Here is a 12,336-nt window from a genome sequence, read left to right on the forward strand (position 1 = left end):
CCGCCTCGCTACCGATCAAGCGACCACTTCTCCAAAAAGAAACTGGAAAGCGTTTTAAACGGAAAGACTGGTTGCGGTTTCGTAGTCTTCTGATACGGCTACCTTGCATGCAGCTAGACTGCTTTTGACTCGGATAGATTGAAAGTAATTCGAGTTTCATTTATTGCCCTGAACAAACGTTTGCCGCCCCCCCCCCCCCCCCCCCCCCGACCCCCCGCGACTCTGGGAAGTTTCGTTTTTGTTTTTGTTTGTGGCTCTTAGGCAGGGTCAGCCTGGCCACCCCTGATCTATAGCATGCTAGCTATAGAGGAACAGCCATTAGAAAAGCTAAAGAGCGGTATAGCTGGACAGTGATAGGGCCATAGACAAAGGTAAAGAGGTCCATAAAACGACCATAAAAAATGCTAAAGACAGCGATAGAAAATTCTTTAGCTAATTGGGCCAAATAGCCAAAGCCGATCATACAAAGAATTTTTTATTGCCTACCATAGGACATTTTCGTAGGAGAAGAAGGATTTGTGCAGTGAATATGACGTCACCGATATTATTTTCATTTGCGCTACAACGCTCTCCTATTTTTTTCTGTTGCACGCGCGAGAAGTCTGCTTTTTTTGTGACTCCGCTTTTATTCACTTCAGTGTTTGCGTCATATTTGCATGTGCACAATCGACTTCTTCCAGAGCATACTGACATCGCAGTAACGTACGTGGTTCGAAATTACTTTTTGCTTCTTCAACCGGGGACGATCTTAAAGGGATTAGCCAGCTCGCCTAATCGACAAAACTGTTTTAAGCAGTACGCACAACCATGAGAAATGAGAATTGCAACAACAAAACGAATTGATCGATAAGAACAGTAAAGTTGAAACGTAGCTATGCTAGCAATATTTGTGCAATGCCCCTTTTCAAGAAACAGGGCGAAGGTACATTCGCGTTTTGTCAGGCTTACATAAGTTCTGACGGAGTGTTTTATTTAGGAGAGCCCTAAACATGCACCCTGAAAGCTGCAACATATTTTCCAAGCGAAGAAATTGTCCTTTACTTATGCGATGGCCCTTACTTTTTAACATTCAAAGCAGCGTATACGCGTGAACTTTTTTTTTTTTTCATTGGTCACTTTGCACGGATAGTCAAAACCAATGCGTTGTGGAGAATTCGTCTGCTAGCGGAAACTCCGAGCTCACCAGGGCCGCTGCGATCACTTTTCGCCCTCGCTCCGTGGGAGTCACCAGTATTAGCTAGCACGGTATTTGATCAAACAGTCCCCATGCTGCGCGCCGACACTCCGCGCAACTCTCGGCTTCGCTCGGGGAAACTTTAATATGATCTCAGACAGGACCGTACGGGGAGACTTGTCAGAACCGCCACGGGTTCGCCAGGCGACCGCTTTCCGCTCTCAGTGTCGACCTACACAAGGGCGCGTCCGACTTTCGCCAACGTTTCGGCGCTCACATTAGCAGACGGCTTTCTGAAGAAGCTATGGCGTTTCCCGCTTCTGACTTAAGACGCTGCGCTTTCGCGTTCCTCTATAAAGAAGAGGTTTTGCTGCAATAAAGACGCTGACAATAGCAGACGGACTTTATCGTGCCGAAGGAGACGATGAGATGGCAAGATCATGCGCCTACTTGGGCTCTTAGGCCGTGGGCTTCAATGGGCGGAACCTGAACAAAAATAGTTTGAAATAAAAACTTGACGCAGATGGGTGATCTTCTTCAGCACCTAACGTCTGTACGATCGTAACATGAAAAGTATGCTTTTAGCTCGCAATTTGTACGGAATTTTTAGTACTGAGAGTGAGGCCGAACACCGATGTGCCCACAAAACAGACAACACTATATGCAGTACTTCGATACCATGTACTTGTTTAGATGCTTATTTTGGCAACTGTGCTGGCTAAAAGGGTGAGCATGGCCATGCTCCGTGAACGGTAGGCACGAAACGTCTATTGAAAGCTTGTTACGTGATAAGGAGCAAAAGCTATTTAAATGTTTTGCAATCAATGCTTAGCTGACCGTGCGATTACAGGTAATACATTTTGAACAAAAAACTAATGCATAATTTACGTTTGAAATATTTATACTGCAAGAGCTCAGTCTGGCCTTAGAATAGGGTGAATCAGATTCGGCTTTGTGGAGAAACAACATAACCGTTGTACTTTGACAGCTGCGGTCTTTAACGTGAATCACGCAGTCGTGGTGTATCTACCGCACACTGGAATGCTGCACGTTCACATCGAAACGGGCAGGACGGGGAGAGAGCTAGTCTGGTTCTGAAACAAGAACGTTCGGGCCATAACCTCTATGCTGCTGGGCGCTACAGTTTCAATAGGATTCAGTTCTTGAAGTCCTACCAAGATATTGTGTACATTTGTGGTGAAGAGTCTGGCTCGATGTACTAAATCAATTTGTTCATTCATTCAACTCTATTGCTCATGCTTATTAACAGCTAATTCCCGAATAATAGTAGAAAACCTCATTTTGTGTGCCAATAATCTCTATGGAATTTGTATGAGTAACGAAACTGCCGAAGAGTGTATGTAACGAAACTGCCGAAGAGTGTATTTAACAAAAACAGCAATAACGTTAAATAACGTGCAATAAATAAAAGTACGTAAATAGCACACAATATTCCTGCCATATTTTAAGAAGTCCACGGAGAAAATGTCGGAGACAAACGCAAAATATTTAAATATTAGTCAAAGAACGCTTGAACATTTGCATACAGGAGTTGAAGATGCCGATGTTCGTTGTACAGAACGTACTATAAAAACGTTTTATTAGGTTCATGAGTCTGGTTAGATTGGTCTTTCACACTAAGAAAGTGCGTGTAGCTCTTAATATCACCCTCGGTATATAGAGGTCGATATCCGACGTCAAGCTCGGATAGCGAATCAAACTGTGCAAGCATTTATGTAAAAAAAAATAGATCGCTCTATTTTTATGGAGTTTAGTGCCAGACAACCGTATCATCACAAGAGTCTCGCGTAGTTGAAATAAACAGTGCGACCAAAACAGCGGAGTAAATATTAGGGGAAAAAAAAACGTCTTCACTTTTTCTATCATTGCTTGGTTAGTAGAATCAATGGAATTCCAAACGGCAGAATGAGATTCTAGTTACGTGCGCATAAAAAAATGGTATAAGACGAACATAAAAATTCACAATAGAAGTTGTTGTTAAATACTATAAATAATCTTTAACTTTCGAAACACAGTAGTTGTAATGTTAGGGACATGTTAATTGAAGGACAAAGTTGAGTCAACATATAGTGCTAGATCTCTCTGACACTCAAGCCCAAGAATAGGGGACGAAACTACCGTTTTATTAGGATTTAGAGTTATAATATTGCGGTCGCGCCAATAATGCACCGCGTTAGCCTTACTCATTAGTAGTACACAGTCATGACTAGATGAAAGCTGCCGAAACAAAATGTCATCAAGATATTGCAAGATATTTGAATGGCGGATACAGAAACTCAGATCATTTATGAACACACTGAAAATACTTGGCCATAGTAGGAACTCCTGCGGCACACTCGAGTATGATGAATAAGGTATAGTATGATGTACCTAAAATTTAAACAAATTGTTTCTTTCTCACAAATAACTTATAAATAATTAGAAAACCTTTTTATCCACTCCATATGACCTTAATTTATGTAAAATTATTAAATGATCATCCAAGTCAAAAGAATTTTACAGATTAAAGTAGACGGTATTTTCTCCACGCGCTCGCTGACAATCAGTGGCACTAAGTTTAGAAATGATGCAAGATTAGTCTCGACAGATAGAACAGTGGTAAAACCATATTGTGATATGCTTTTTTTTTTGTTAAAAATTGCATTTCCCGGTCATCGCTACAAGTAAAGGTGAGTGGGAACGCTATAGGACATTGTAAGGATTGAAATGTTTAAAGATTTGTGACCACAACAAAAATTTGAAGCAATTAAGCCTGATGATAGACGAAAAACAGCGAGTAGTCATGCGAGTTGCTGGATGTTAAACATAAAGAAAATTTAACTAGACTCTGGTGAACGTTTGCGAACATTTTTTTATAATAATTAATTTTTATCAACGACACGTTATAGATGTATAAAGACGAGGAAAAAAGCGGTTCATAGTCAGCTTGACGATCCCTCGGCCCAAGACACAACGAAGTATTTAAAAAAGTACAAAAAGGCAAAAAAAAATTATTCAATCCTATTATAAAAACACAGCAAAAAGCACAAACAGCATAAACACACACTATCGTTCTATAAAAAAAAATACATACGACAGATTTCAGAAAATAGAACTGTTTCTATAGTTTTTTTTTGTCTACACAATTCAAAAACTTAGTAGGCGTAAACTTGAGCATTTGATAGCGATAGTTAGTTTTCAATCTAGAAACCTTCGAACTTTCGGCAGAACGAGGGGAGTAAACAGGCATAGAACCATATAAGGGGCTATATTATTCAATAAAATTGATTTTTTATGTGTATAAGCTAGTATATAAGCTAGTAATTGTATACCTTTTGAATATCAAGCACTTGAAGGCGTTTGAATAGCTGCTCGGTATGATAATTATATAGAACACCTGAAGTAATTCTTCAAATTTTTCTGTGATATATATAGGTTTTTTTTTTTTTTTAAGTTTGTGAAAGTAGTATGGCCCCAAACCAGATGACAGTAGGTTAAGAGAAATAAAAGATCGAATTTTAAACAAATACTTTCACAGAGGCCGGGAGCACATATTGATGACAGTATGTTAACCATATGTAACACGTGAAAACTTAGAGTTAACATGATGTATATTATCATCCCATAACATGCTTCCTGAAAAATAGCCCCGAAAGTTTTATGACAATTTACATTTTCTATTGTGCATGAACTTAATACAATGCCTTTGGTCAAAACCACCGGTTTGTTCTTTTGTAGAAGAAGAAAGTTTCAAGCAGAACTCCAAAGGGCCTTATGAGAGCAAATGATTCAGTCTTGGGAAGTTCGGCGTTTGCTATGATAGTGTGCAGCTACTATTGTTGGGGTTCTATTGTCCGATAACTGAAGTTCCCAGTTCTATATGGGGTCACCGTTTCGCAGTAGCTGACATTGAGACGTTCCTTTTCCGTGTCCTTTTGCTTCTACTAAGTTTCGCATCTTTGAGCACAGTCTAAGGTAATTTTCAATAAGATCGGATTATAGGTCGTCCGACTAGCTATACTATATACACTTTTGAATTACACTAATCCTAGAAATTGCAAAGTAGTCAACTAAAGTGAGGTAACTGGCATGTTCGCTGTATGGTTACATGACCGGCAGCTCTCAGCAATTACCCATACTTTTAGCTTAGAACACACTGCCCAATGTTAGGGCACACGTTCTAACGCTTTCTGTGATACAAATTCTGAGTCTTATAAAAATGCGCAACTTCGTCTGCAGGCTGAATCAATTTTCAATTCTTATTTAGTGGAAATATGCCAGCCAAGTAAACGATTACGTTGCTTGTTTCAGCATTTGCTTGAATGGCGCTACCACATTCTTAATTATTACGTTGAATAGCTCCGATAGAATTTAGGTTCAAAATTTGGTTTCGCCTATTTTGGCTTTTTATGAATAATAATAAATAAATAACGTACGCCTAAAATACATATATTAGAATTATTCATAATTATTATGATTGAAATCTGCAATACCCACAAAAAAAAGTATCGGACAAAGACTTTATGTACATTTAGAAAAGGCAGTCATTTTGAATGCAGATGAATTTTGTTTAAAAAAAGAACAAATTATTCTATTTCAAAGGTATAGTTAACGTAACGGATTTATGGGGAGCTTGAAACGTTTTGCTTACAGCTTTCTTGGCTTTGGGATGAAACGTTTTGTCCACATAAAGACGACCTAGTGCGTGTGGAATTAAGTGTGATATTTTGGTGAGACACTTCTTCCACAGTGGTTCGTCTTTCTGTGCGCCTAATTTCTCTCTATCGAAGTCAAAGAAGACGTTGCCAAGCTCTTTGGATGTCATAGCACCATAAATTCGAATCCAAGTCCAGTACACATAATTGTACAGCGTAGATCTGCGGAAAGGTGCATCAGATCACGTACATATTAGAATGACGTTTGTGATTAGGTCGCCACATTCATCCAGCGTAAGTGTTCACCTCTATGTCTAATATATTACTGACCGACGCTCGTCCAAATGAGCAGGAGTTGTAAGACAATACCATAAATATACTTAAAATATTGCCACTCGCATCTCCAAGCAAGCGCGCCCGTGGCTAAACGGCTATTGTACATGACTCCGACACAAATGGTCCGAGGTTCGATGCCTGGGAGCAGACGCAACTTTTTTATATTCCTGTAAATGTCGCGTTCTGGTAAATGCGAGAGCCCTTTTGCCTGTTCGAGAACCGAATGTGGTACGCACCGAGCTTTCTTCACCAATTGTTCCAGAAGTCCACGTGTGGACTGTCGGGAGCAAAGGGTTGGATAAGACCGGAACGCCGACCAAATTGCATCGCCGCGCTCCCTGACTGCGAGTTGCCTGCTGCCGAGACCCCCGCACTCCGCACGCGTGTCCTTTTTATCTGCTGGCATGCTCGTTTCCGCGCTTCAGCGCGACACGCTACGGTATGAACGAAACGGCGATAGACGCTGCTCCAGCAGCCGTGAGTCAACAATCTTCGCTCATCGCTCTGGACAGCGGCTGATCGACCGATCGCGCGTGCACTGGGGCACGGGCAGTGCACAGGACTCTTTCGAGGGATTAGGTGCCGCGTTAAAAACAATCGTCTCGTTTTTTTTTTTTTTGTTTCTTTTTAATTCTTTATAATTTATAGAACAATTCGACTTCACCAGCCAGTTTCGTTATACCACACTTCATGGATCGCGGGGCTTGTATTTTTGCACGGAGGCGGACGCGATCACAGAATTGGTCGCTTTTCTGCAGCCGAAAATAGGCCGATCTTTGTGGAGTTCTGTTCATTTAAAGATGAGCAGAACATTCTTTCTAACGCGCACAAACTCAAAGGCAGTTGCTTGTGTCTTAGCGAAGACTTTTCGTTACGTGTAAGATTTAAAAGGAAGAAACTTCTTGACTTTGCGAAGGACCATGATGAAAATTTTAAACTACGCTTTATTAAGCTTATCGTGGGAAAAAAGACGTTTACCTATGATGCAACAACGGATCGTGTTGTCGAAAATATCTAATAGCAATCAAGCACCCCCGTCAAATACCGCAAAAGTAAGCCACAGGAACTTGATTTTATTGCTGTAAACTGTCGCATATCAAGAATAAATCGGATGAGCTCGCCGACCTCATTACTGCTACTAATCCTGAAATAGTTATAGGTACCGGGTTGTGGTTGGATGGTACTGTTTGTGACGCGGAGGTATTTGCCTCCAAAAACAATGTCTATCGATGGCTGACAGGTACAAAAACGCCACCTCCACGCTTATGGAGGTGGAGTTTTTGTACTTGTCAGCCATCAAAAGCATTACGTTAAATATGAATGACCGCTCCTGTAAAGCTGTCTGGTGCAGAATAGAACTGGCAAATGCAAAACAGCTAGCCGTTGGTTCCTTTTACAGGCCTCATGGGGGCAGGGATACAAAGCCACTCGAGGCGTTATCGAATGCTTTGTCAGTGCTGACCTCTGATTACATCGTCGTAGGTGGTGATTTTAATCTTCCCAAGATTGACTGGCAAGATAAACTTCCTGTTACACGGTGCAAATCCAGCCTTTACACGACTTTAGAATCCCTATTTATCGAAAACAGTCTTTATCAGTTTTGTGAACGTTCCAACAAGATTTGGCGGGACAAGCGCATCGACTTTAGATCTTGTGTTTAGCAACCACCCTACGCTTGTAGGTTCTGTTACAACAATTACGGGGATTAGTGACCACGAGGTAGTCGTTGGTGACATTGGCTGTGAACCACATGACATTAAGAGACCGCCTTCGAGGAAAGTATTCTTTTATGATAGAGGAAATTTTGAAGACCTTTCGAATAACCTATCTTCTCCCAGAGTTTGAAGAATATGAATATTAACAGTCTGTGGAATCTTTGTAATAGCGAACTTGCTGAATTCGTTGATCGTCATGTAGCGTCCAAAATTATCACCAGAAAGCGTATAGTTGATAAACCTTGGGCAAATAAAGAGCTGCGCTCACTTATCAATAAGAAACGTGGGCTGTATTAACGTTACCGCAAAACACAGTGTAGTGACGTACGCGATCGGCTCGAGAGGATCGGCTCTTCTTTAAAGATACATATGAAAGAAGCAAATTCAAACTTTTTTGTTTCTATTAAAGACAAATTGGTGAGTAATCCAAAAGAAGTGTGGAAGTATGTAAAATCTCATAGGAAAAGACGAAGTTGGTATTCCCGCGATCTTTGACGGACAGGGCACTGTCTCTCACGATCTCGAAAAGGCGGCATGTTTCAACACGTATTTTCACTCGGTCTTTTCACAACCATTTAACCGGGCTATGCCAACCACGGCGGAGTCTATCTCTGAGGTTATGCCCGACATTGTTATCTCCGAAAACGGTGTTTTTTTTATTTACTGCAGGGTCTAAATTCGGGGGCTGCGCCCGAACCAGACAGTATTTCTAACCATGTTCTGAAGAATTGTGCGCGTGCATTGACCCCCTTTTGGTTACACTGTTTAATAAGTCCTTAGAAAGCCGTGAACTCCCTTGTGAATGGAAGACTGCCAATGTTGTTCCATTACACAAATCCGGTGCTAAATGCACCGTCATGAATTATAGGCCTATTTCACTCACCAGTGTATGCTGCAAAGCCTTGGAACATATTATTTATTCTAACCTTTTGAAGCATCTTGAAGCTAGGAAATTTTTCACACCTCACCAACATGGTTTTAGCTCTGGCCTCTCTTGTGACACCCAGTTGAGTGAATTCACCCACGATATTTTGGCTTCTTACGACAAAGGTTTACAGGTTAATTCTGTTTTTTTTTATTTTCAGAAGGCTTTTGATGCCGTTTCTCATGCTCTTTTTTGCGTAAATTGTCGTTTCTGGGCTTACCTACGTGTGTTCTTGGGTGGCTAGAGAATTATTTATCAGACAGAAAACAGTGTGTCATTATTAACGGGGTAATGTCATCCTATGTCAACGTAACCTCAGGGGTCCCTCAAGGTTCGGTCTTGGGGCCATTGCTTTTTCTCGTCTATATTAATGATACCAGAAACAGAATAACGTCTAGTATAAAGCTTTATGCGGACGACTGTGTCATTTATCGTAGTCTCCAAAATGCATCTGATGTTGCAGTTCTCCAGTATGACTTGGATGTTGTCTTTGCGTGGTGTGACAAGTGGAAAATGAGTTTATACTAAAAAAAAGTGTTGTTTTATTAGTTTTACCAGAAAGCGTAAGCCTCATTTATCGAACTATCATTTGGGTCATCACTTTCTTGATAGCGTTAACAATTTCAGTACTTAGGTATATACTTTTCATCTGATCTGACATGGAATAAGCAAATAGACTAAGTGATTAATAAAGCAAGCGGTGTTCTAAACTTTATTAAACGCGATTTCAAAACCGGGACAGCGCTTCTCAAGGAGGCGCTCTGCACAACACATGTGCGACCAATTTTGGAATACGCATATGCAATATGGGACCATCATTTTGAAAATTTAATTTATGAACTGGAACGGATTCAGAACCGTGCAGGTCATTTTGTAACCAGTACCTATGATTTTCGTTCGAGCATCACTAACTTAAAAAGGTCACATAAATGGGGTCTCCTTTGCCAACGAAGATAATCTTTATGGTTGAATCTATTTTACGCTATTTACAGTGATCACACCGGAATCGATAAAATTATTTATATGCAGGCACCAAATTACGTATCAAGAAGAAGGGACCACCAGATGAAAGTTCGAGAAATTAACTGCCTAACGGATGTTTTCGCCCACTCTTTTTTTTCCCCATACTATTTCCGACTGGAATCGTCTGGACAGCTCAATTGTCGATTCTCCTGAAAACATGTTCTTCTCAGTTTTACAAAACTTTTGTTTTCAATAGGTATCTAGAACTTATATGTTATTTTATGCCTTCTTGTTATTTCACTTGTTTGTCGTGTATTTTCTTTTACGTAACTCCCCTACAATAATGACCTTTGGGCGATGTAGGTATGTGCATAAATAAAATAAATAAAAACGTAGCCTGACCTACACGCGAGTTCTGTTTCCCCGCTAAATTTATCAGGGAAATTGACATCACGTGTACTGATGTAATGTGGCCTATACACCAATTCTGCTTCCCCGTCAATTTGAGCTGGACATTTACATTACATGACAGTGATTCCATACCGCTGTGACGTAGGTGAATTCAAATAGCAAGTTATATCACGCAGCACGCTCGCTCGCCCCGAAAAAGAAGCGCTGAACCCGTCTAGGGACAACTATCCAGTGTAGACATGCCACGCGTTAAATTATCTGATAAAGAGCGTCGGGAACTCAGGCGTCTGGCGTATGAAAACGCATGGTATCGCTAAACGTTTGTGACGGAAGAACATTTTTTTTTATCTTCTCTTTTATAAATGACATTCTAACGCCTCCTAAAAAAATTATGCGATCAGTCCTTAAATACTGCATTCCATGCAATATAAGGCCTTAAAGGTAAAGGTTTCTTATAGTTTTGAATGCTGCCCACCTTCAAATGTTATAAACCTACGGAGAAGTTGAACAAATATTGTGTGGCAAGTAGTTTTGTGACATATAAGCATGATAATTGTATAAGCCTATGCACTGACTTACATATTTGCTTTTTCCAGAATTTCCTGAATATTGTGAAAATAAGCAGGCTCCATTACAATCACACGTTCGCCCTGATCCAGTGTCATATTGGCATATGCAAACATATTATTGAATAGTTTTAGCCATTCAATCTGTAAAGTAACAACGAAAAGAACAGGGTAACATACCGTTAGGATTACATTTCTGCAAAACAATTTCCAGATGTCCACAAAGATCGAAATTATATTACAATGTAAAACAAAAAAATGCAACTTATACGGGGCTTTGTTCATTTCATTTCATTTCATTGTATTACCTTAACAAAACCTTGAAGGTTACTACATGGGCGTGGGTATATAAATGGGTAAACATGGATGCCAAACAATTTTAAAGCGAGACACCTGGTGTTGCAGTTTTCTTAAATGTTGATGGGCAAGTGATTTTAACAGTGTCCTGAGAAAGACCGTTCCAGTTCAGAGCTGCTCGGGGGAAAATGAAGCACAAAGGGTAGTAGTGCGGGTGCTTGGGCGGGCAACTTGGAGAGAATGACAGGTGCGCTGCGATGTGCGTGCAGGGGATGAAATATAGGGCGGTTCTCATAGCGGTGAATGAAAAAAGACGCATTAAACTAAGAGACGCTGGTGATGCGGTGACGACTGGAAAGAAGCGGGAGCCCTGATTCATCTTTAAGATGAAATGCTCATATTGTATGAATATAACGAATGAATGAGCCAAGTAGCATGAATTTGGGCACATTTGAGTTCGTTAATTAGATATATATTTGATGTGGGCTACACATTGCATCCACATACTCTAGCTTTGATCAAATAAGCGATTTTTAGGCGAATCGCTTATCCGATTACCGTCAAAATCTGGAAACTTTGAAAAGCTTTGTAAGTTCTTCAAAATTTCTGAGGCCAAATATTGTATTAGCAGAAATGCTGCAATATAAACCCGCACTCTCTTTCAGAATGGTCTGATTGACATTTCCGATTGTAGCTTTGCTTAACGAGACATTTAGAGGGCATTATTTTGAATGCTGGAATAATAGAAAACTATATTTTCAATCCCGAATTAAAGGGGAAGGATATTACGAAAAGTTATGTTTTTAATTTATACACAATTTATTTTGCACAAGGTTGGCAATATAGAAAATTAATCTCTAAATTGTTTCCGATAGTTTTATTATTTGAAGAGCCTTAAAATATGTAGGCACTTGGATTCCACTGCAACTGCCTTCTGAGCTTCATTTTTTGTGTCACTCCAGTAGCGCAAGAGGTGGGGCCCATGTGGGGCCCACCTGGGCTATGGGGCTCGGGCAGCCCCTACGTAATCTATGTTGTCCCACGTGGGCGCAACGTGGGCATGCCCACGCAATACGCTCGTGATCTCTGCTGCGTGAGGGCGCACCCAGTTCGGCCTGTCGGTGCAATAGCGCCGTGGGTCCCACTTCAGCTATGCGCGGGCAGAGTTAGTGCAGATGTGAGCTTCATGATCCAAAATATGGTGATGCTCAACTTGGGTTGCGGGTGCAATGCTTCCGTGGATCCCATCTCGGTAATGCGGAGGCACAGTTAGCGAAGGTACGGTCAAAGCGTG

General features: G+C 40.8%; 1 protein-coding gene across 1 annotated transcript in view; it reads right to left on the reverse strand.

Moving 5' to 3' along the window:
• Window positions 1-12,336, reverse strand: part of LOC8033495 (neprilysin-1-like) — a 200,871-nt gene that overhangs the window by 102,131 nt on the left and 86,404 nt on the right. The window contains exons 8-9 of the mRNA XM_002404656.3: window positions 10,759-10,889; window positions 5,826-6,051 (exon numbers count right to left, since the gene is read on the reverse strand). Coding sequence (XP_002404700.3) covers window positions 5,826-6,051; window positions 10,759-10,889 — 357 coding nt within the window. The remainder of the gene's footprint in view (window positions 1-5,825; window positions 6,052-10,758; window positions 10,890-12,336) is intronic.

Source organism: Ixodes scapularis, unplaced genomic scaffold (genome assembly GCF_016920785.2).
Source record: "Ixodes scapularis isolate PalLabHiFi unplaced genomic scaffold, ASM1692078v2 PGA_scaffold1__304_contigs__length_218370807, whole genome shotgun sequence".
NCBI lineage: Eukaryota > Metazoa > Arthropoda > Arachnida > Ixodida > Ixodidae > Ixodes > Ixodes scapularis.